The 26,885-nt window shown below is 37.6% G+C and overlaps 2 protein-coding genes across 2 annotated transcripts in view; both read left to right on the forward strand.

Moving 5' to 3' along the window:
* LOC114359787 (uncharacterized) overlaps positions 1-312 on the forward strand; it is a 1,485-nt gene extending 1,173 nt beyond the window's left edge. The window contains exon 2 of the mRNA XM_028314292.1: positions 292-312. Within this exon, the coding sequence (XP_028170093.1) occupies positions 292-312 (21 nt within the window). The remainder of the gene's footprint in view (positions 1-291) is intronic.
* Positions 313-1,451: 1,139 nt separating this feature from the next.
* Sbf (SET domain binding factor) overlaps positions 1,452-26,885 on the forward strand; it is a 107,325-nt gene continuing 81,891 nt past the window's right edge. Inside the window, exons 1-3 of the mRNA XM_028314302.1 lie at positions 1,452-1,955; positions 16,796-16,881; positions 17,436-17,591. Of these exons, the coding sequence (XP_028170103.1) occupies positions 1,901-1,955; positions 16,796-16,881; positions 17,436-17,591 (297 nt within the window). The 5' untranslated portion in view covers positions 1,452-1,900. The remainder of the gene's footprint in view (positions 1,956-16,795; positions 16,882-17,435; positions 17,592-26,885) is intronic.

Consider the following 26,885-nt stretch of genomic DNA (forward strand, 5'->3'; position numbering starts at 1 on the left):
AATATCAACTTCTTTAAGCAAATCATGCTCTATATTCAATAAAGTAAGATGATTAAGACGTTCTTGTCCCATCGTGTTCCTTAATTCATTTTTAATACGTTTTAATGTTGAAAAAGAACGTTCGCCACTGCAGTTAGTGATCATGAGAGGCATGTAAATGCGCAAGGCAATTTCTAAGTTTTGAAAACACGATTCTAAAGAATTATTTATTAAAAGTTTATAAAATTGCTGCTCCAGAGGCTCCGGTTTTTTGCTGTCAATAACAGTAGCCACATCTGATTCTGTTTTCAGCAGCTCTGCAAACTGCACTAATTCGCCACCTAGGCTGTTCTCCAAATCATCCTCGTAAGCACTGACCATACTTAAGGATTTTTCCAAAATCTCTTCTGGTGTAAGAGATTTTAATTGTCGAAATACTTCAAAAATACTAGTAATCTTATGATATGCTTTCATACGTTTAGTTAAAGCAGACAGTACGTTATCAATAATGACAATAAACACCTGAACTTCGAAACGTTGTCCAGGTGTTTGATTTTTAACAAAGTCGTCGAGTGTAGTAGAGCCGCTGAAATGGTCGTACTTTGTATTTCGCTTGATTCGTCTTGATGTCTGTTGCTGGTATTCTTCACAATTGGTCAGATCTTTGGCTCTTGCCTGAATATCTGAAATGTGGATCGCATTTTTTGGACGTAGATGATTCATAAAGAGGGTCTTGATCAGACGATTGCAGCGAAGCACTAGTCGCTTGCATGCGTTCTAGGATTCCGGATTCCATGTAATTGTCGTTATTCCCGTTTATAACTTATTCATCGTTGAAACTAGTCCGTAAGCTATTTAAACAGCACTCCGGTTTTTGATCCACGTTACTGAAAATGTCTTCCAAAACTTGCTTAATAGTGACGAAACCACATAAAAGTGCCTTCGTAGCATTAGCTCGGGCTGGCCGCTTGAAGGGTAGAAATGTGGTATAGATGCTAGTCTAAATATATCGATTATAATTAAACATTAGAACATTCACGTTAAAAAGTTCGTAAAATAGCTACCTACTTATTTTTATGATTTAACGTGATGAAATCGAGTTTTAGATTTTCAAGTGAAAGTAAAGCATAGCCTAAGCGCGTTTAAGGCATACAAGATATTTTACGCTACTCAATCAAAAAAAAAATCAAAATCAAAAATATTTATTCAGTTTAGACCACAAGTGGCACTTATGGTCTAAACTGAATACTATCTAAATTAATCTTTTTTTATTTCGGTCAGACAGGCGTTGGAGCGCGGGGCCCCCAAATTCGCGGGGCCCGTAGCATTTGCTACTCTTGCTACGTGGCTAATCCGGCACTGAATTTATAAATAATTTACAAAAATAAATAAAATGAAGTAACAATTTTAAATTTATACTGGCAACATCTTCAACAAGTTGAAAGAAATTGGTAGAATTTAGTAGTTTTTTCGGATATGTCGGATGGGCAGAGTTCCGTAACGATTGTAATGAGAAATTATAGAATTAACTGTGAACGTCGCGAATTTCTACATAAATATAGTATTAGAATAATCAGTTACTCTAACTCCATTTACTAGGTTTTAAAGTTGACCAATATAATTTCTGTGACCACTACTATAACCTATAGAGGTGAATAATTTATCAACCTTTCTTGTAATTGAAGTAAGATTCTTTAGCTCGCGATAAATGAAAGTGTTGTTTACATTTTGTGTAGTGCACGGTGTACAGGAATCGTTCGCGTAGTGCTTGTATTGTAGAAGTAACGGCATCGGTTAATAAACGAGTGAATATGTGGAAGTGGATTTAGTTGGTTTTTGTGTAAAATGTGTTTGATCCTGTCTAATTTAATTACAAAGTGCATTTGTGGTGTTTGTGCTCGGATGTTGCCGTAGGATTGCCATGTCCAGACTCGTCGATTACTTCGTGATAGTGGGATTTGACCACGAAAAAGAAAGTGAGTATAAACATTCCATAAGAGTACTTAAAAAGTTCAGGATCTTAGATTAAACCAGTCTAGACGACAAGATTATTTTAACTACGTCTTGTTTTCTGCTTACACGACCAATATTATTTTAGCATTATACTAACCAACATAGACAATCAGAGCCTAAGCACAAATCATAAAAAGAACTTTATATCACCAATGTTTCTACTTAAATCATTGTACAAATGATTACTAAACTTCCCCTTAGAAACCCAGTTGAAACATGCCTAGTTATGCCATGCTAATTTGTAGGCAATGCAACTCTTATCAACTTGTGATAAGGAGTTGTTGTGTAATCCAAACAATGGGATTTTGTTCATAAAATGCAATCAGTGTTAAATCTGGGCTGTATATTTAAAGCCAACGTTGGTTATTTACTTATAAAAATTAATATGAGAGCCAAATCCAAGGGAAATACATGTTTTACAAGTGTTCAGAGTTTCCAAGTACCAAGTCCAACTAATCAAGACTCTTTAAAAATAAATAAATACTTATTTTCTGCATCAACAAAGACTCAAAAACACAAGTAAATAAAATTAATAGATATTTTTAGTTTTAATTTTTGTAATTTATTTTAAATTGTAATTTTTGTGCGTACCTACCTAATTATATTATTGTTCATATTTATTGTCTTTATTACTCTGTCTGAGTGTTAAAATATTATGTTAATGTCCAATTACTTTTTGATTTAACCCTTAAGTAACACCGTGGGGTATTATTTTACCCCAGGCGCATAAAAATTGACATATCTTTTTTTCTACCTAAGCTAGTGGAATGTCGTTTTGTGTATTCTCAATGCAGAGTGTGCGCTTTAAGCTCGTAGACGCGGGATCTGAAAAAAATCATCTGTTTGGCTTGTACAGGTAGGTGGGGTGGAAAATTACCCCAGGGTGTTAGTTACGCATGCTTGAATTTTTCATCACCTAACATCTTATTAATAGGTTTTTACAATATTTAAACAAAATGAGTAAAAATTTATATGACGATTAGGTAGCACGTTGTCTCGAGAATGCAGAAAAATAAATAGAGCTTGATTTACATGATACTTTTCGAACTTTGAAGACATCCCCTCAGAACACAGCGTTCATAAATCCGACACAGAATAAGAGCCCAAAAGTGATAATTATGTATTAATTCAGCGTGTCTGATGTGTTTTGAAAAAAAAAATCAGGAATAAAATAAATAAAAAAAAATATATTCATAATTTTATAAAAAAAAAAGATTTTTTTATTTTGCGCTATTATAAAGTCACAAATTTTCATTTTATTTCATTTTGTGTTTAAAATATGTATAAAACATCTATTCAATGTCCGATTAGTGTAAGTTTTTGGTTCCCACAATAATTTTCCGAGATTTTTCTAGAAGATCATTGTGGAGACTATTAATTGCCAATGAAAAAATCTTTGTTTTTTGTTATGATTGATTTAAGATGTTTCTTTACGCTAGATAGACGTTCGTTTAAAAAAATAGTATAATTTAGTGAGTCCATTAATACACTGTAAATCACAAATTAAATTGCTTTTAAATATTTACTTCAAATTTTTCAATTTCCCTTTGGGGTATTTTTTTTACCCCAGGGTGTTTCTAAGTGTAACCAAAAATAAGGATGTTACTTAAGGGTTAATTGCTTTAGGCATTCTAGGTTTGTTACTTTGTTTGCATCTTTAATTACTGCCCCTGTGTTATCAACAAATGTGTGTCACTCAAATGACTCAGAGTAAATACTTTATCAGGTCACTTAGTATTGATTAAAGGTCATTACTGTTGTGTGTGTAAGTAATATACCTACTTACAATACAATATTTTGTTGTAAAAGTCTTATATTATACCTACTAGCTTTGCGCTCACGGCTTCGCTGCGTGGAATTTTGTCTGCCACAGAAAAACTTTACTGTTTCAAAAACCAGGATAAAAACTATCCTATGTCCTTCCAAATGCAATACAGACAGACAGACAGAGTTACTTTCGCATTTATAATATTAGTATAGAGTATAGATAGAATACAAAGATTAAGTAGTTAATTATTTACTATGAGTAAGGATTTTTAGTTATTTTTTACAGCAAAGTTGTCTAGAAAAGTGAATAAATTGGGCATTGATTCAATCAGTTATTATTACCTACTCTTTACCCAAACAGGAAATCAAAGAGGTACATTATTTTGAGTTTAAAGTAGATTGCCCAAATAAATGTAATTAAACATTATAAAACTGTCCAAACTTAGCTAAGGCCCAAATGATAGAATATTTTTATTTTGATGCTATTAGCTTAATTTTTATTTAATACCTCACTCAAGTATTTAAATAAAGTATCTCCATTCATCATTCAAGTAATATCCATTTAAATTACCAAGCCCCTATGCTCCAATTCAAGAAGTTATTAAATGTTTATCAAGTGACATCACCTATCATGGTCATTGACACCATGTGTGTAGGGTCTTATGTCAGACATATTGTGTGAACATTCCAGCTTTGCTATTTATAATTGAAGCTTTAGCAATAGGGTGTAGTTTAGCATTATTTTGTATTTTGATATTGAATAAAATTGGTTCAGTACAAAACAGTTCTTGAACTGAAGTGTTGACATAAAATTATCAACTTTCATTACTTCTGTGAACTTAAACTGCTAGATAAGATTATTATTATTACCTATATTCAAGCCTAGACAAGAGTTACTTAGTAACCATGGAAGTACCCCTTTCTAAATTTTCATTGTAACAATGATTTATTATATCAATCTCTTTGTGAGCTGGTTCGTGCGCCGGAAGACGTCAACCGTGTTTTCAGGTTCAAATGCCGTCAAGGGCTTTTTAATTTTACGGCAATAATTTTCTACTGTTTCCGACGTGCGCCTTCACTATTAGGTTTTACCATCTGCTTCAGATCCTGGTTATACAGGAGCAATGTTTTATAACAATTACATCGTGCATACCACTCCAGTACGACATAGTGTCACTATTTAATATCAAGAATAATTAGGTACTTTTCGCCCTTCGTGTTTTAGCCCTGCTTAGAGGATATTGCATATTGCTCTAGATAAGCAGAAGCGGATAGAAAAGCCCCTGCAATAGTTATGGCCCTTAATTTATTCATAAGCAAAGGAAAAACTGCATACTAGTTGCCAATAGTAGCCTTCCTGTTTTAATCCAGCAAGACTTGCTTTAGCTTTAATCAGTTATAGTATTCGGCAAACAAAGTATGACATACATACGAAGAACATTATTTCGGAACTTTGGGAAACACGTCACCACAGAAAATTGATAAAACAAAGCATCCATTCTTGTTTACTTCCTATTGCAGTCCTCCAGTCGAACCTTAACTTCGAACTCCTCCTATGTTCTACTGAATAATTTCGCTGCGGGTCCAATGACAGTTTAACAAACTTGACCTTCACTGGTTGGGTTTTTTATTGGCGGTCAAGCTGTAGATCCTGGCTACACAGGAGTTGCAGCGGTGGGAACGAGAGGTGGGAACCTTGTTTACTTCTTACGTTATCTTTAATCAATTAGTAAAAGGAGATACTTTTCTAGTACTCCGTAAGAAAGTAAATAGTCATGTCTGGTGGGATTAAGACGAATTATGATTATAAATAATGATACCGTCACGTCAAACGGGCGACACGCACGCGTGCGCTCTCTGCTTCGCTTCGCTTCTAATCTATTCGAGTCTGGTGGCTGTATTGTTGATCTTGGACCATTAAATTAACTGTACTGAGCAATGTTAATCTTCTTGCAGAAGAGCTATCTGTATTGTACGTCCCGGGAAGTTTGGCAGCGCTTTCCCACCTCTCATTGCCACCGCTGCAACTCCTGAGTAGCCAGGATCTACAGCTTGACCGCCAATAAAAACCCAACCAGTGAAGGCCAAGTTTGTCCCGGGAGAAAGTTAAACTGTCATTGGACCCGCAACGAAATTAATCAGAACATAGGAGGAGTCCGAAGTTAGGGTTCGACTTCCCTCATTGCAAATTGGCAGTGATATCGTAACATAATTCTCTGTCACATCTCAAGAATAAAGAAGCTTGCCCATTTCCCCCCTCTTACAAAAAAGGAGAACTTTTTCTTTCGTTTCCTATCGTCCAGCACCTATAATATTCATCTGATGAAATATTTCAAAGTTATAAGTAGGTGCTACGACTATATTAAAAATGTTAAATTCGTAATGGGTGTAGTTCTCTCTGACATCATGATTTGATAATTCTTGTGGCGATGCTGCTTTGAGTCTGAATAACAGCTTAATTAGATAATAATATCAATATTTCCAAATCCATTTCACAACCGAATACAGTTATTCGTCCTTCAATTGAGTTGCGCAACTAAAGAATACATCAAGTGTCAAAGAGCAATAGCAAGTTCTATCGTCTCACAAAAATATCAAATCTGCGTAAATATGCATAGTTATTTTAAAATGTTCAGTCATTATGATGTCATATTCAGTCCGTGCAACAAGCGCCCGACACCGTCGTTAATAACATCGAAGCACCATTCACTAAACCTCGGGGCTATTGGTGTTGGTTAAGCGTTTATCTGAGTCAGTGTCTGAGGTATGGGACCGGCACGGGAGAGGTGACATTGACATATTATGACATGACAGAGCATACAAATCTGAATCTGAGTTATTCAAATTTATGTATGCGAGTCATTTCTACTAGTATCTTAATATGTAAGTCTGATATTAGCACGTCACTACTTGTGTCACTACCTTGTTTAATATACCACGCAATCTTGTATGTACCCATTCTTATAAGATACACCATACAAGAATGCATGGTAAATTCAGTGAACTGCTCCTGAATCGAATGTACCTACTACTACTATTTCTATTTATTTATATTAACCGGCAGACAGTGGTGACTAAGTTTGTTGCGGCGCTTCTTCTCAGCACTTGCCAAATGTTGGTCTCGAAGCGCTGGTAGGGTAAAAAGATAATGAGACATGTAGAGGCTCCTTAAGAGCAAAATGACGATTTGTAAGAACTATTTATTAGTCTAAACAAATTTTGACTTTGACTTTGAAGGAGATCTGACGTCTCGCTGACGTTTGACGTCACAGAAACACCGTTTCTGCTCTCATACCTCAGACACTGACTCAGTAAAGCGGCAGACCTATAGCTTCTTCTAAATACACAAGTTTGCATCGGCCCGAATTGGCCCGTAATTCATCTGGCCTTGAAACAACTACATAGATTCAATGAAAACAGACAACCCACTGCCATTTAGAATAGACTAGCGGCCGCCCGCATCTTTGTACGCGTGGATCCCGTTTTACCCACCCCTTCATCTATCTTACGCGGTTTAGATTTTTTCATACAAATGTTTTTTCCCGCTAACTCCCGTTCCCGTGGGAATTTCGGGAATTCCTTTCTTTGTGCACCTCTACGGTACCTAAGCTACATCCCTTCCAAATTTCAAGTGCCTACGTTTAGCCGTTTAGGCTGTGCGTTGATATGTCAGTCAGTCAGTCAGTTTCTCCTTTTAGATTTTGATTAAACATGAGAAGAATAAGACCAAGCCTAACTTAAGATGTAGCTACAATCCGCAATGTCTGTCTACTGCCTTCCAGGTTGCAGTACTGTGTTCGTCGATGATGTTGACTGTTGAAAGCCATTACGAATTTGGGACATGATCCTGAGCAAATACGATGAAATTGTGATTGATTACCTAGCAGCAATTTAAACACTTTTTAGTTAATTCCTTTGAACGAAAAATACGATACGACACACTTTTATATTCCCATGGCTGAGCTGGCCGGTCTGTTTGCGACGTGCCACCTAAATCAAACACGTTATAGTTCAGTGGGCCCTGTCTAACCGAGTAGATTTATTTCTGCTACATATTGCCTAAAGCCGTTCTAAATTAACTCGAATTGCAATTTGCAGCTGGTGTCGATTTTATTACGTTAAAACTGATAGTGCAACAGGATACGTAATTTAATATGCGTGTCCGTAAGTTATAACATTTTTTGTCCTTGTCTATTTCTTTTGCAGTTTTTTGTCCCACGGTTATATGAGGTCACAAATATGAAATGTGTGCAGTGAACAAACGGCCAGAAGAATAGACATCTGGATAAAATAACCAAGTTGGTAAAGTTTATAAAAGTATGAAATCCGTCATTGTTTGTTAGGTACAGCTCTTGTTACTATCAATCTTAAACTGTTTCACTTACAATCTTAAATTGACTTTTGACTATGCTTGCGTCTAAATGCGGCGAGTGACTCAATTGATCAACATTAAACCGGCCACTACTGATAGAGATGGTTGAAATGATGGTTTGTCAATAAATACCGACGGTTGAGTGGCCTAATGATTGTAAACGATGACGGTGGCCGCTGACGCAATTCGCATCGCATCTAATGAATGATTTAATGATGTTTGAGTTTAAAATTGTAGTTTGAATATTTAAGTTTTTACTACGCATGGAATTTTCCTCATCATCATCTCAGCCATAGGACGTCCACTGCTGAACATAGGCCTCCCCCAATGCTTTCCATGTTTCCCCGTGCCCGGTTGGTAGCGGCTTGCGTCCAGCGCCTTCCTGCTACCTTTGCAATGCAATTTTCCTCATTCACTATCGTCTAATTGTAAAAATAAGTACGAGTTAGTACGATGTATTATCATAAACAACATTTGAGAAAGCCGTAGGTAGCCTCACATCGGGGACGATTTCATTTCTCTCACTTCGTATTTGATACTGAGTTTCCACACTTATTTATATGCGTACAATGTTACCACAAGCGAGACTATAACAATAATGGCAATTGAGAATCGTCTACCAGAACAAGTTTTATTGCTTGTTCGAAGGTTGGATCGAACAAAACTGTTGATCACGTCTATCTAAAACGTAACAAAACTAATAAATCAAATGGTGAATGAGATGGAAAATATTATGGCTGACAAAGGTGACTGAGTTTCTTCCGCCACTTCTTCTCAGCACCAGCCCTTTGTCCTGAAGTGGTGATAGGGCAAGCTGTATTTGGGACGTGTATAGGCGCCCTAGAAAGGACCTTAGTACCGAATAAATGATTTGAGTTGATTATGATGAAACAAGTATTTTTACTGTTGCATTTCTAAAGAGGTTTTTACAAAAATAACTCCTAATAGATCTTAAAATCTCATTATAGTACTACGTGCGGATCCCCAAGTCCCTGTTATAGGAAGTTATGATTATTGAACAAGTAGGCGTCCTAATTGGTCGCCCAGGGCCCATCGGGTTTGTAGGTCGATTATGTCATGCACTTATGACGTGCCTATTTTTAGGCGACTGCCCAAACGGTTGGATGCGGTAGTAAATTAGAGTAGAAAAATACATGGTGGAGCTACATAAATTGACATAACAGGTTTGCATGATCTTGGACTTCTTCTAACTGTGATAAGGGCAAATGAGGTCACGATAGGGTCAGATTTGATGAACCATAATAAATATTACTAAATAAATATATGTAATGCATAGGCGTTAGTAAGACATGGCTTAATTTGACAGGCTCAACGTGCCCTCCGCTTTTACCGGCTTTTTTATCCACAACGAGGAAGCTCTTGGCCTGTATCTCACCTGATGGTAAGTGACGATCAGGCCGAAGTTGGAAGCGAGCTTCACCCGGAAACCTCAACCTATCTTGTACCTATGCATTGTGTGAGACAAAAATACACAATATGGATCGAACTGAAGGTTTTTTCAGCTGATGATCGAACCCAGAGCTTCCCGAGTCAAATCTCACTCTCCTTTATCCCTGGACGATGAAGGCGGATATTAAACTAAATGCAACATTTAGAAAAAGTGTCAAAAACTATACTCATCATTCTCATCACCATGAGCATGAAATAGAGTGACTTGTAATGATTGTACTAGATTTCTATCTGACTGTTCAGATTCTTGTTTTTGTCGATCTTTTTTTGCGTCTCTATCTTTTCGATGTTTTCCACAGTCCAGGGTCCTAAATAGATTCCACCTGCCGAAAGGCGACTCTCAAGCATTTCATTAGTGGCCCCATTGTTTGTGTCGTTTTTTTATCGACTCCGCTATCGCGAGGGTCCGCCAGAATAATACGATTTGATTGCGGTCAACGACCTGCAGATAATTAGTAGAGTCGATGTATTATCCATTCAAAAACACGACTAATAGGATTTAATTTACATAAAGATATCTTTACGTTCCACGTGTATAAAAAGATAATAAATCAAATCAATAAAATAATAAATGTTTACAATGCCCTTATTGCGAAAAAAAAAACGATTTTGGAATAAGCGTTATTTCGTTTTAAACCTATTGAAGTCTTTAAAACGACATAGTATGCTCGTATTATTATTAACCCCCCAAATAATATCCTCTTTGTAAAATATACATTATTTCACCTTTAAACTTTTGACCAGTCTATCAACTAGTCTGCGAGTCGACGATCAACGGTGACGTCATAATTTGCCTTACTCATTGATACTGCATGAGTAAACCAATGAATGACAAATCCACTGTTTTTATGCGCTTATTTGCTTTTCGATACGATTGTAAAGTTAATTGCTATTCAAATATGAAGATAGAAGATATAAAATTATGGCCACCCCTGAACCACCGGTTTTATAGACAATTTATTAAGACAAAGAAAAATAGGCCACGCGAATTTATTACTATATAAACAGTGCAGCGTTGCCAGACGTCCCGATTTTGGCGGGACGTCCCGATTTTTTGATCAAATTTAAATGTAGGCTCGGTCCCGCTTTTCGGAGAGAGACACTCACTTCACCAGACTATGGTTTGAAACGCCATATTATTCTAAAGAATAAAACTTTTTAAATTGTTTTCTTTTTTTATTCTAAAGACGAATTTAACGATACAGTAAATCTGATTTTAAATATATTTTTTTTGTTAAAATACATTTTCTATGGCTACTTTTGCTATCTATTGTCACGTAAACGTAATTTTAAGTCAAATAAAAAGAGAAATATTTGAAAACCTTTGATTATATACGTTTTTTTACTATGTCCCGCTTTTGACGGAAGAATCCCGCTATTTTCACTCAAAAAGTACCAAAGTCCCGACTTGAGGAAAAAAAAAACTGGCAACGCTGAAACAGTGGTACACAGAAAAAGTCGCTTCTGAAAATAATTATTTTTACACTGAGCTGTACGTTTATTACCACTTTCTACGGTAGTTTGATTTTAAGATTATTTTGTAGATCATACACCCACCCACATGAGATACATACGCGAAGTATCTCTTGTAAAAATAATTTAATGGGCGAAAGTTCTTTTTGAACAATTCCACATAAATTAAAGACTATCAGTTACATCCACTTGTTATCAGCATATAATATATTGCAACTTCTTGACAATGGACACTTACGAGTAACACAGCGTTTAAAAGAAAGTGATACCATTTTCATTACTTAAACTGTACTAAACAGACTATAAAGTAAGCCATAACTGGTGGGAACTTACTTATTTTATGGACCTTTTTTCGATTTAATTGCTTAATTTTATGGACCCTTTGAATTTGCTTTCAAACGAGGGAAAACTCATAGGGCCTTATTACAAAAAAGTTAAACCCGGGACGAACTCTGGTTTAAAATGACATTTCTATACTAAATGTCAATTTAAACCAGGGTTCAAACAAACTGAGTCTAACTTTTTGTAATAAGGGGACAATGTTTTAAAGTAATTTTGCTTGTTACAAGTTCCTAGGACTACGTGTCCATGGAAAAGGTTAACAGAGCTGCCTCTAATTTCCCGCAAATCTTAAAACAAGAAATCTCATCCGAAATCAAAGAGAATAATAAAAATAACCCTCCTTCTAGCGCAGTCGGGTAACTATTAGACTATCACGTTCATTGACATATCCATTGATAAGTTATCTCTAATAAATAATCATCAAGATATTATCTATTATCACCCAAGCATTACGTAATATTGTCCAAATCTATAAGAATTTTCAAATCAATTACAAGAGTGTACAAGAAGTCTCATTTACTCCACGCCATTTCTTGCGATCCAGCGAGTGACAAAAACCCGACTTATCGCCCAACCAGTTGCATGCAACTTGCAGCTAAACAAAACGCAGATCTCGTTTCGTTGCATAACGAGAAGGCCGACGGGTGAATATCAAGTTAGAGGACGCTGCGCTTGCGCAGGTAATAGACTATTACTTATTCTGTGGTAATAGTATCCCAGTGCAGGCGTGGAACGGAACCTTGGAGTGCCTTAGTGACAAAGGAAGGACAGAGATCATGGGGTAGCTTAGGAAGCTACAATGATGAAGATGATTCAACTGGAAGTGCTTATGTTGATAAAAGGCAAGAAATCACGGAAATGTTTAGGAAGGTACAATCATGATGATGATTCAATATCATTTGAATACAAGCAGAATCTGCTTTTGTAAATAACCAAACTTTCAATCATTACATTCCACAAAGCGTCAATTTTCGGTTTTTTCCACTTTTTCATCATTTCCTCAGAGTTGGTCTTAGTCGTAATTTTAGTATTCATTATTTTTGTAATTTGTAACTTCTTTCTTCTTTTGGTAGAATGTTTTTAACCTAATAATTTCTATTCTCAAATTTGCCTGATGAGCACATTTCTCCTGACGTTAAAAGTTAATATTTTTTGTTATTTAGAAGTCCCTCAAGTTAAACATTATCAATGCAAATCGTAAAGCGTTATCCACCGTTTCCACCGAATGTGGTGTGAAAAAAATCCAACGTAGAAAGGTATTTGGTATTCGCAGTACGTGACACGGTTCTGGAAGTTTGTCCTCCGAATCTGGCCGCTTAATGAATATTTAATGAAGGGACGTGCTGCCCGGTTGGAAGCTGCTGCGATAAGGGTTGCCAGGTGTCCGGCTTTAGCCGTACATGTTTGGCTTTTTACGGTCTTGTCCGGCAAAATATAGGCTTGTACGGCCTGTCCGGCTTTTGTTAGGCTTTTTATGTCCGGCTTTTAGGGTAAAATGTCCGGCCAAATGAAGCACAGAGTCCGGCTTGCGTGTTTTTGGACCTGGCAACCCTAGCTGCGATGTAATGATGAATTTTGTGGCCACATTATGTGTGAATTGAGTGAAAATGCGCAAAAGATAGCCTTATGGTATTAGGACATTTTGTGGTCATGATACGGATGAAGTGTGTTTATATTTGAAGCCAAAGAATGAAGAGGAAAACCCATGTCAGTACTTAGTGTACTTACTAATATTATAAACGTGAAAGTAACTGTAGTCTGTAAGTTAATATACAGCGTGACTGGAAGTGGACCCGCCATAGTAAATTCCCATGAAGAGGAGGTCGTTTACGAACTATTGGACCTTACAAACTACAACAATTCCAACAATAGTTCGTAGGTCACCCTGTTAGTATCTTATGTTACACGCCTAAACCGCTTATAAAAATCCTTTTTACGCAAAACAAGACGGTGAAATGTAAGTAATTTCAAAATTTCGTATGTCTGAAGAACTCATCATAATGTTAAAAAATAATAATGTCTGGAATGGATCTTGAAAATTATTTCGTTAGTAGAAGGCTTCATCCCATCCCAACTATCCCAACTAATATTATAAATGCGAAAGTAACTCTGTCTGTCTGTCTGTCTGTCTGTCTGTCTGTCTGTCTGTCTGTCTGTCTGTCTGTCTGTCTGTCTGTTACGCTTTCCCGCTTAAACCTCGCAACCGATTTTGATGAAATTTGGCATAGAGATAGTTTGAGTCCCGGGAAAGAACATAGGATAGTTTTTATCCCGGTTTTTGAAACAGGGACGCGCGCGATAAAGTTTTTCTGTGACAGACAAAATTATTAGTTATTTCTAAACTAGCTTTCCGCCCGCGGCTTCGCCCGCGTGGAATTTTGTCTGTCACAGAAAAACTTTATCGCGCGCGTCCCTGTTTCAAAAACCGGGATAAAAACTATCCTATGTTCTTTCCCGGGACTCAAACTATCTCTATGCCAAATTTCATCAAAATTGGGGTCTGGCAAAATCTCATGAAATCTCACCAAGCGGGGCGGGGGTGTTAAAAAATAGCCAAAATTGTCTCACGTAATTAATGGTCGCCCCCTTACCTGTATTGATATTTCTTAGAACAGGTTCTGCGACCAATATGCAGAATTTTACTGATTTTATTTCAACTTGTACAGTCACTTGTAATTAAATTAATTTAGTCAGCTGTTTGCTCTGTGTTTATGAAATTGGTTGGTCAAAGTGGCAGTCGTGCTAATGGCTTAATACATTCGGCGTGAAATGTAAATGGTTCAAATTTGCATCAAATGAATAACCGACCCACATCCTACATTCTATACTATGAGTATGGTGCAATGGATGGAACAATCATTTGTCGATCTGTGCGTACTAGTTTGTTATTAGTGTAACACATAGTTGAACTAGTAGTTCCGATCATCGTTTTACTGTTCGACATCGAAAATCGAATCAAACAAAAATGTTTTTACTGACTAAGATCAAGTTTTTTTCTGTTAGACAAATTGGTTTAATTAATGCCACAATTAACTTGTTCAGTATGTTTTAGCTGCCAATTAAGTATTGTTTTCTTGCCTAAAAATTATAAATTAATACTAGCAATTAATATCACGCAATCCTGTTTTACGTTTAATATTTCAATTTCAAATGTTTCTTCTTACTTTACGAGAACATAAAATAATTACTAAAATTGAAACCTACTTTCACGACTCATTAAAGATTAATTGATTAGATTCGTTATGAGAATGTTCAAGATGTTATTAAATAGTTTTCTCGAAAGTTACTAAACTAGTTGGGAATATTTCAAATTAAATCTTAAGTTATAGTCACAGCGTAGGACCTTGGGCCCAGTTTCGACCAAGACAGAGCGCGCGGAGCGAAGAAGTGTTTTAAAAACCAATCAGAGGTGGAATTGTGTAAAGCAAAGCAATCGTAATCATTTGACAGTTCATAACGTACGATTATTCTGCCAAACGCTTTGTTTAACTGACTTTATCGTACGTTAAGAACTTTCAAATGATTACGATTGCTTTACACAATTCCACCTCTCATATCATTCCGCCTTGATGGAAACAGGGCCTTAATGATAAGTATACGGTATCGTCGTTTCTTATGCTTCAACCACACCAACGCGTGCAGATCGCGATCATAGGCCAATGACAGCCATGACAGGTCGCGCGAACTGTCAAGGGTGGCACGAGCTGTCATTGGCCTATGATCGCGCCGGCGATGGCGATCGGCACGCGTTGGTGTGGTTGAAGCTTTAGGTCTGCCTAAAAGATCACTTATCATCTGCCTCCCGCTTTGTAACGGAGCTGGAAGTCAACATTAATATGTGATCATTCATTTCATTCTTCGAACAAGGAAAACTCCCTCTTTCCATATTCTATGGAATAAACTCGTAGGTTCCATTCCATCTATGGTGTTTCAATCCATTCATAAATCAGGAACCCCGTCATTACCTATAGGTACTCGTAGTTTAACTATTAGACCACTTCCTTAACAGGTGATTTTCCTGCTCAAATATACATATAATGACTGCTCTATTAATAAATTAAGGAAAGCCTTTGGATTTGTCCGCGTGCTAATTAGTCTGTGGCAATCACGAAAAATACGATCGTAAAATCCTAACTATTTGAAACACGAAATTTTGCCTGTCACAGAAAAACTATCGCACGCGTCGCCCCGTTTCAAAGACCGGGATAAAAACTATCCTATATCTTTTACGGGGAACTTAAACTATCTCTGTACCGAATTTCATTAAAATCGGTTCAATGGTTTAGGCGTGAAATTGTGAATGGACAGACAAAGTTATTTTCGCATTTAAAATATTAGTATAAGAGAGCAGGAAAATCATCTGCATTTGGTCTATTACTCAAAGACTAAAGACTTCATAAAGTATGACCTTATTTATTATACTTCTTGCTGTAAAATTTACCTGGCTATTTGCTACTTGTCCTTGCAGCGGTTCTGGTTCGCTACACAGTCGACAGGAGTACACAGGGGCGGCCATTATTATTAAATTAGGTACCTACTTACTGTAGGGTGAACTTTGTGCACGTAAACAAAATTATGTATGAGGGAAATTGTTCAAGCTTTCATTTTGAGGTAGGGGTTACGTGTTTTTCGTTGTATTTATTTACTAACTGGAATGTAGAGCCAGTTAGCACGAACTTCCATGTTGCTGTCTATTATTTTTCGTGATAAGTTCAAAACTGACCTAGAAATTATATTATCATGTGACAAACCGACTATCATTGTCAAAAATAAAAGAATTCGAAGACTTTATATTTTCTTGATTCATTTGTGCAAAGCCAATCTTCGTCCCGTCAAATTACGTTAAGTGCTGCTAAAACTAAAGCGATCTGTCTACTGCACCTTCCCAAATAAAGTTAGATGAATATGGATTCATTAAAATGTTCTCAACTCAGATTTTAGTAGGTTCGCACTCAAGCAGCTCGGCTTAAACAGCGATGAAAACAAAAAGTTTGAAGCGCTCTCTACAAAGTTAGTAATAAGCCGTTTGTTCCCCAAAACCCGCTTCAGCTGAACTATAGCAAGCTGCCAAACCATTTGGAACCTTACGCCTTAGATGAAGGGTTGTTTCTTAATGAACACTTGGAGTACAATGTTTTCATAGCTTCAACCTACATTACCTGCAGCAAGCTGAATGTGGCCATACGATTTGGAACTTTACCTCTTAGTTAGATGGAGGTTTGTCTCTTAGTGATCACTTGGAGTACAATGTTTTCATTGCTTCAAGCCCGATTCAGCTTGCCTACAGCACCTATAGCAAATTGAACGTTGCCAAACGATTTGGAACCTTACTGCTATAGATGGATGTTTGTTTCTTACAAAATGTTTTCATTGCTTCAGGGGGCGGTCTGAGCAGCGGCGTGATCCTCCAGCGCTTCCCAGAGACGAACTGGGACGACACTCCTTTCCACGACGGGATAGAATGGGTAAGCACTTAATGTAAAACTTCACTAGAATTGGATAGTAGAATAGGACCACCGGAAAACGCAGTGTGTGACGTCCACCCACAAGGTGGACCGACGACATCGTAAAGGTGGAAGGCGCTAGACGCAGGCCGCTACGAACTGGGCAACATGGAAAGCATTGGGGGAGGCCTATGTTCAGCAGTGGACGTCCTATGGCAGAGATGATGTTGATAGGACCACCACCTACTAAAAGACAAATTAGCGCGAACATCAGGTCCATCTGATAATTACAGAAGAACGCTCCTGCAGTGGAGACTAAATTAGACCTGACGATAATGTTGTTTGGCTCAATCCAGTGGTTTAAGTATAAATGAGACTGATGCGATCCCCAATCCGCCTGCCAAGCTTGAAGATTGTGGCAAAACCTTCCACTATAGCGGAGGAGGCTCATAGTCCAGCAGTGGATTGTAATGGGCTGTTGATGATATGGGACTGAAACAAAAAGATAATCTTTGTGGAGTTGACTCTAATTAAATTAAGGCTATCACAATCCTAATGGTATTTGATTGTTCCAGTTCTGCCAGCCTCAAGGATGGGCGCTATCAACAGAACGGTCCGAGCCCCGGTTCTACGTGTCGGTACTGACCGACGTGGATGCGAACCGGCACTACTGCGCCTGTCTCTGCTTCAACGAGACCGTGGCCATTACGCCCTCGAAGCCTGCAGACGAGGTTGGTAGACAGTAGACACTTCTGTTGAATACGGTTACAAGTTAGGTACCTGCTGGGATAGCCTAACACGATTACAGGAATTGTTTGCGTGAAGGTAGAATTTCTTTGTTTTATTTTATAGCACTTTAATGGAAGTCACTCCGTCACTTCTATTGTCAGGTTGCACATTGATTAGGGTCCTATCGTGATGATGATGGTGTCATTGGACCTCAAGTGTTTTGAGCGACAACAACTGACAAGCGTGTGACTTATTCATAAGTAAGTAATTATATTGTTGTAAGTAGTCTAAGGATGTTTGGACTAAATAAAAATATTTTTCTTTCTTTCTTTCTTTTTGCACTGTTAGGACCAATTTCAAAACTCGTTTTTGTGTGATTTCATCTTTGGGTTGGGCGTCTACTGGAATATAATGTTCTCTCCGTCATAAATGAAAGCTATTTCGTAGGTCTAAAATTTACCAGTTAGGACTACGATTTATCGATCCAGGCTCAAAGTCGCCAAAAGTTTCAAATGAAGAGCAATATTCTTCCGGAAAGATAGGTTTTGGCTTGACTCACCTGACCCCGTTGGATTATTGGTGAAAAATCATGATTAGTAGTTCTGCGGGCTGTTTTTTACTAAGAAATATAATGTTCTATGCCTTATTAATGAAAGGAAACTATCAAATAATCCATGTCGGAAATACCAACAATATCCTTTTCCTTTTCCCACAGAACGTATTTTAATAGCGCAATTTCTCTCCGGAATGATATAAAGCCAATAGGTCAACGGCTGACCGAGGGATCTTTGGTGCAGGTTCAATGCCCGTGTTTCCGCAACTAATAAACAAACCGTAAACCCGGTCAAACAGGGGTTTATTCCTCGCCAGGATAACATAGTTAGATTCAGTAGTCTCACTTCACATCCTGATATCGTAAAACTATAAAAATAAATACTCCACCACAAAGCTACATAAATTACACTCGCTAATCTTACAATGAAATAAAATGTTACAAGTCTTTTGACAGACAATATGTCTGCGTCCCAGTTGACAGGGCTTTAAACTTTCGTACTTTCTACTGCGGTATAATGTATTATAAAGTAATTTCTCGACCCTGTCATTAACCGTGTAAAAAGTACTAAAGCATTAATATCCAAGATTGTCTTGGTGATCTATCAAGTATACGTAGCAATACATATGTTAACAAAATTGTTTACCATTACAAATTCGTTTTGTATGAGACACCACCACATATCTGTTCTGTGACCCTTACAATCTACTCCAACGTTTAGAGTCGGGGCCCTCGGGGGGTACAAATATACGCACCATTGTAAAAATTGTATAATGTTCTTCCTTACGATTTAACAAGAGCTAACCTTCTTTTCCTTTCTACATTGCGGCTTTAGTCTGCCTCCCTTCATTTGGCCACTCCAACAAGAGCTTCTGGCACTAAAAGTAATTTTATGACTAGGGTTTTGTAACTTACTCGTAAATTAATGCCTGCTTGTAACTGAACCTTCGTTTTCATGAATATCCAAATCCATCATCCTACTTAGATTAATAAAACCTAGATGGATAGTCTTCATACAAACGCTTCGTCAAGAGTGAGGCAAAAATCTTATGTCATTAGTGTCAATTTTGTTGGGGAGTGTAGACAGTGAAGGCGATTTTCCCGAAAGTAGGGAATTTTTTAATACGTTTTTAATTATTTTATAACTAACAAAAACAAAACGCATCGTGTACTTACTTATTTAATGAATTCAAAGTACCTACCTAATTACAATAAGAAAAATCGACTGAAAAGTCTCGATTTCATAAAAAAGGAAGTGTATTTGTACGGCGAACAATTGGGAAATAAATTTTCTTGTTACTGGTATCATTCCCGTATTTAATTTTTGAAAGCCAAATTCAAGCAAAATACGCGTCGAATCGTAGTACTTACTTATGAAATGTAACACTGGTCACTTTCTTTAGTTTTTCTGATGTATTTAGACACCCTTTCACAGCACAAACCGTCTTAATTAATTAAAAGTCGTCGGACGTGTTTACCAATTTTTCACTTTGACAGTTCATGTGACGTTTACGAGTAAGCCATTCTGGCTTACTAAAATCTGCCTCACCTTTCGTGCACTGACTATCTAGGTTTTATTAATCTAAGTCATCCTATGAGAGACTTGATATTAAAACACACAATTTAATCAAATAGCCTATTACCTACTGCCATATGGACAATAATAGAATTGTTAGGAATGTCATTGATCAAGGAAAAAATTATATATTAACTATACACTGAATGAAATTAACTGGTACCTATTCATACGAATAAAATATTGTACGGCCAATCGGTAGGTTATAGAGGACTTATGTACATCTAAGATCTTTTACTGTATTACATACCTTCAGCGTAATATCTTGTCTCTCTGTATGTTTAAGTTCACGAAGATCGTGTCGGAAAAATAACGCCTGATCCGGGAATATAAATATTACTTGAACTGTTAATAGGCCTTATGTGATATTAACTGACACAATAACTGCCTTATTGATTGATTGATTGAATAATACCTTGATACTATGAAACTTTTTTATTGGACCAGTTTGAATATTGTAATTTAACGCATTACAGCCTTGATAGAGAGTATCGGTATTTTATACTACGTAAGTCGACATCAATTTTATTCATTGAATTTTCGATACACAGTTAGTAAATGCTAATGGACCCACATTTATTTCATCCAGTTAATCCGTGATATTGGCATATGCGAAAGCAATTTTATAATGAATTCACTTCAATCGTTGTAACCAAAGTTTAAAATGGCTAGGCCCGAATTTTAATAGAGTTTTGAGCTGTCTGAAAGCACAGAAGTGTTAGATTCATAACATTAAAGCTTATAAATATACACCAACTTATGCACAAATAAATAATTAGCCAAATCGTAAGGTGCATAATGCACAACACACTGATACTTTATAAGGCCTAGGATCATGGCGTTCCACTTGACAGCCAAGTCAGCGAATTCGAATGCCCCATAGGAATATTTTTGCCATCCCGCACGACCTCGCGCTCTTTACCCAAATCAGTGACTTTTGTTGCTAACTATAACTCTAAATTGCATGTGAATAACTACCAAAATCGGTCTAACAGTTACACTCACTTGTCTACAAACATTTGTTCAAACTCCTTTTCACATGTCAAACATGCTCCATTATGACAGGTTGACATTGACCATTGGACGACCCAGTAACATTGTCCCCGCCGACGCCTCGCGCTTCCGTCGACAGATAGGAGTATCGCACTAGGAAAATGGAAATAGGTATTTAGGACAGTCAACACAGATTGGAATGTCATGTGTCACAATATGGATAGGATTTAAAAGTTTTTTTTGTTCGTTTCAGCCAAATGACGTCCAATGCTGGACGAAGGCTATTTGGATTTATCTATTTATTTGGCAAAAAAACAGACATTTTAATATTATTTATTTATTTAACAAAATTGGTTATTTTGGTGAACTTGGTGTTCACCAAAATAACCAATTTTGTTAATTGTCCTTTTTAAGGGCAAGTAAAGTACAATTTTGTTAAAATAACTCAAAATTTTCTACACAAAATGCACGAGAAACGAAGAAAATTAACTAATAAGTAATTATCATTTATTGTTTAAATAACAAAAAGCAAGGGCCTGCTCCATGCACATCCTCGAATATTGCTTATGATGTATTGAAGAACTATTGCAATAAACGATTGAGTATTCAATTCGAAATCCAATCCCATACAAATCCGCACGAATGGTATTCATCCGCGATTCATGTGATTTTATATGTATTTAGGCGATTCCTACCACCATCCACCATCTGGAGCTATCCCAACGGCTCATGTTATGGTGAACACACACATGCACATCCACAGACATAACCGCGATCTAATGCGTTAGAAGCGCCACTTCCTGTGCACTGCGCAGTGCGCACCTGTCGGATAGATCGCCCCTTTCCGCTCGACACTGTACACCATAGGGCTGCTATCAACTTGTATTAACAAGGATTTTTCTATAGAATTCTTTTTCTCCCCGAAAACAACCAGTAAATAAAATTTTCAAAATACAAGGGGAAAGTCTTCTTCAACCCGTATGGCTAGCGTGAGGAGTCATTTACTTATTTGCTTCTGGTAAATAAAGAGGGGTATGTATACTCCTGCAGTGGAGACTAAATGCCCTGTTCATGATGACGATGATGATGAAGTCTAGGCCTGCATCTTACTTATGGAAAGAGATTATCTGGCTGAAAGTGGAAAGGGGAACTGGCTATCTTACCTCCAACTGTCGAAACATAGCAATGTAGTTTCGGTGACAGACTTACGCCAGTATTCACAAACATTACTATGAGGTCTCACAGTACGCGTGAACGCACAGGCTGACGCACGAACCAATCACAGAGCTCTATTCAACGCTGTGCGTTCGATTTACTGCTCCACATAAGCAAGCAGCGTCTGTGAATACAGGTGTTAGTAAAATGGTGGTAGCTAGCCACGCGGATATAGAAAAATAACCAGCTAGATTACTTTAAAAGACGTCCACTACAAAATTTGGTTATATCAAAGAAACCAAGACTCAGAAATCTCTACACGTTACTAGATGGCAACCCTACACTTACGATGCCTACGGGGTGCCGTGATCACCCGCCGTGACGCGTGCCTGGGAATACATCAAAGGACTCCCTGATATACTATGTATTTCAAAAGCCCTCAAATTTTTGAAGTTTGCGACATGTGGGCAGCTAAATTACAAGCAAGGCTATCAGCTCGGCAGTAAGTTCGTTAAAAGTCGAGTTGATTGCTGAAATAAAAGTAAGAGGCTTTCTATAGTAAATAAAGGGTACACTTAGTCAGCTAAAATCAAGTGACAGTGGGCGGGGCACATAGCTCGTAGAGACGATGGCCGTTGGGGCAGAAAAATTCTCGAGTGGCGACCGCGGTCTGTAAGACGTAGCCTCCCACTAGGTGGACGGACGATCTGGTGAAGGTCGCGGGAAGAGCATGGATGCGGGAAGCGCAGGACCAGTCGTTATAGAAATCCTTGGGGGAGACCTTTGTCCAGCAGTGGACGGCATTTGGCTGAAACGAACGAACACTTGCGAGAAAAACAAACAAAAAAACTTTATTTCCGCGCAAATGTCCATGCGTGCTTGTGATTTACAAGCAAATACATTCGCGCAAGTGTCCTGATACGCTAAATAAGTGATTCTGATTGGTTGACCTGACACAAATACACATTACAAAATACGCTTTCATCATTTACAATGTCTGTCTCGTATTTTGAGGCGTAAAATTCATCAGAAACATTAGAATAATGTGTGGTGGCTGTTATTTTCTCAACATTTAATGTGTGTAATGTAATATCTTCCACATGCGACCCGACACCCAATATCCCAGAGGCGGTGGCGACCGCAACGCGTAACTAAGAAATATGATAAAACCATTTTGTTTTGTATAATTATCTATACTAGGTGGTGTCCCTGACTTTGTCTGCATAGTAAAAATAATATTACAATATGAGAAAACGAAGTTACCCCTAATTAATTGATAGTTTTTCAAATGCCCTCTGACTCTTAATTTCTTACCTAACCTAGGGCTTATTAAATATGAACTAACATTTCCCTAAATGATTGGAGCTCTCTTACTTTCATCAATTTCATCTCTTATTACAATCCCATAAATTTTTTTTGAGATAAAAGGTCGCCTATAACCTAAAGATATCTTTCAAGTAACAATACAATCCATGCTGCTGATTCCGCTGTTCAAATGAAAATATAACAAAGAAACAGACATAATTTACTAATATAGATAAATAAGAATCTTCTGTTTATTCTTCAAGTCAGCCTGCAGTTATTTTATCCCCACTGACAACTATGTAACGTTATGGTGGCAGAACGCATCAAAGCAAACAAACGCCGGATATGCGCCATATAAATAAACCTAATCTACATTCGAAAGAAGCATGGCAGCTTTTTAACTGTAAACGAGAATTTAATTAAAGTATTTAAACTATTGATTGCATTTCTTAGAAATAATTAGGTTTCTGAATTGAGATTTCCAGCTTGAGCGTGATTATTCTACTCAAAGATTAATTTAATATGATAACTCATACTTGATTAGAAGATCAAGCTAAAGATCTTATCCCAGAAACCAGGCCTTAGCAAATGTGTGTTTAAAAAATAACGCTTATGATATAAAATCTTCGTCAATATTCTGTACATATCTGTCTATCGTAAGAAACGTGTAAAAGTTTTAAAAGTATAAAATGTTTGTTTCGAAATATTGGGCCTCCAACATGTTTTGACTCCAAGTCAAGACAACTCCAAGTGGTCATTTGTTGTTGTGTAAAAATCACAATTTTTTACTTATTTTCTTTGTTGAAAGTCTATGGAATTTTACCGATTTATATTGGTAAATTGGTAAAACTTATCCTTCAGCTGAAAGTTTTTTTGTAAAAGCATGCAGGGCGTTTTAATTAATTTAGATACGTTTAATAACACCAGCCTTCAGCATCAAGTAGCCATTCATAAAGGCGTTCACCATGAATGTAAACAATCTGTATTCCGTAATAGTTTTAGAGCAGTTTGTAGATAGGTAATAACTTGCACGTTTGGCTTGAGTTCCAGTCTTGATTGCAAGCGCAGTCCAGCGATTCTTTAGTTTTAAAATCTGGGTATTTGAAATGTGTATGTCTGAGCAGAATATCATTGTTTGTTGAGAGGACTCGCAGTTTTCAAGCTAATAAATACGAAAACGTTCATAGTTACGGTAAACATTCGTGCCATTTGGCAGACAACTCGCGGCTCGTGGCCCACCCAGGCGTTTGAACTAGTCTAGTGCTCTCGTGAACTACTGTCCATAGTTTCAGCCTAACTTGTACTGGATAGCGTGTTCGCTGTATAAACGCCTAGTCGAATCCAGCGGAGTTACGGTAAACATTCGTGCCATTTGGCAGACAACTTGCGGCTCGTGGCCCACCCAGGCGATTGAACTAGTCTATTGCTCTCGTGACGTGAACTATTGTTCATAGCACAAGCTTAGCTTGTACTGGATAGCGTGTACGCTGTAACGCCTAGTCGAATCCAGCCGAGTTACGGTAAACATTCGTGCCTTTGGCAGACAACTCTCGGCCCACTCCGGCATTTCTCTTGTGAACTGTTGTTCATAGCTTTAGCTCAGCTTTAATTGGATATTATGTACGCTGTAACGCCTACTCGAATCCAGCCGAGTTACGGTAAACATTCGTGCCATTTGGCAGACAACTCTCGGCCCACCCCGGCATTTCTCTTGTGAACTGTTGTTCATAGCTTTAGCTCAGCTTTAATTGGATATTATGTACGCTGTAACGCCTACTCGAATCCAGCCGAGTTACGGTAAACATTCGTGCCATTTGGCAGACAACTCTCGGCCCACCCCGGCATTTCTCTTGTGAACTGTTGTTCATAGCTTTAGCTCAGCTTTAATTGGATATTATGTACGCTGTAACGCCTACTCGAATCCAGCCGAGTTACGGTAAACATTCGTGCCATTTGGCAGACAACTCTCGGCCCACCCCGGCATTTCTCTTGTGAACTGTTGTTCATAGCTTTAGCTCAGCTTTAATTGGATATTATGTACGCTGTAACGCCTACTCGAATCCAGCCGAGTTACGGTAAACATTCGTGCCATTTGGCAGACAACTCTCGGCCCACCCCGGCATTTCTCTTGTGAACTGTTGTTCATAGCTTTAGCTCAGCTTTAATTGGATATTATGTACGCTGTAACGCCTACTCGAATCCAGCCGAGTTACGGTAAACATTCGTGCCATTTGGCAGACAACTCTCGGCCCACCCCGGCATTTCTCTTGTGAACTGTTGTTCATAGCTTTAGCTCAGCTTTAATTGGATATTATGTACGCTGTAACGCCTAGTCGAATCCAGCCAGTTACTGTAAACATTCGTGCCATTTGGCTTTGGCTGACAATTGCTTTTGAAAACCCCGAACTTTTGAACCGGTCTATTGCTCTCGTGAATTTCATAGCTCCAGTTTAGCTTCTAGTGGACTATCTATACGCTATAACGCCTAGTCGAATCCAGCCGAGTTACGGTAAACATTCGTGCCATTTGGCAGGCAGACAGCGATCGCGGCCCACCCTGCGATAAAACAAGTTCCGTGACTGGGCCTCGTGAATTACTGTTTATTCATAGGGGCTGTATTGTACCACGATATTCGACTTGTTACCTCTGTATTGCCTAATCTTTGACTCGAATTATGAATCCATTATTTCATCAAATCGGATTGGAAGTCTAAAAAAATTGAAAGATGGCGTTCGGCTTTGTGATGGCAAAACGTATGATTTATTTACGTTTTCAATATGATAAGAATTATTGTCATTTAACGTCTTGTCTTTGGAAATGAGACAATCGAAAATGATATCATCAATTTTATTGTTCAAATATTTTCTTGCGCTGTTGTAAGCGGAGAAAAATAATTTGGGAATAAATCGTGTGTAGAGATTCTTCTTCTTTAATAAAAGATCCCATGTAGCAAATAACACCTTGTTCACCAACTCCATAATCGCGATGCACTTATAAAAGTTGTGGATGCTAAATGCTCATTAGTACAATATCATGTAGAACCGTGCAATTAAAAGATCTAACAACAGTTTTATGGGAACTACTCAACCTGTTTACTAATCACTTAACATCCTAGATGCTCGTATCACATCTTTAATGATCATGTCGCGTCATAGAAAACAAGTGCACATCGTTTAGGTAGAGTCACGTCATGAAAAAGAAGTGCGCATCGTGGAGTCACGTCATCAAAAACAAATGCACATCGTGTAGAGTTCGAAAGAGAAATGAATTGTGCACCAATTTGCAATGTGAAAACGCTGCTACTACGCAGCGTGAGCGGTCACGCTATAGTACAGTCTGGGGCGATAACATCTGACTTTACAATGTCCAATGTCCATCCATTTAAATATGTAAACAATGTCATTCGTGCATAAAAATACGGATTTGTAAACATTGCGTCTAGATTATGCAATTGACGGGCGGTAAAATACATGTTTATGAAATATTCCAAAATAACGGGTCAACTCTACGATGAAAAAATGTGGCTCGCCAAAGTTTTCCTCTATTTAGGCACAGTAATCTTTACTCATGTGTTATAAGGCGCTTTTACAAAGACTGTACACAGAAAAAACATTAAATAAAATTCTATTCTATTCTATTCCTTTTCTTCTTGTCTTCTATCTCGGCGAAGTATTTCTAGCACCGCAGTGATGTTTTCTTTCTAATATTTAATAA

Source organism: Ostrinia furnacalis, unplaced genomic scaffold, assembly GCF_004193835.3.
Source record: "Ostrinia furnacalis isolate ACB-3 unplaced genomic scaffold, ASM419383v2 OfSCF4658, whole genome shotgun sequence".
Classification (NCBI taxonomy): Eukaryota; Metazoa; Arthropoda; class Insecta; order Lepidoptera; family Crambidae; genus Ostrinia; species Ostrinia furnacalis.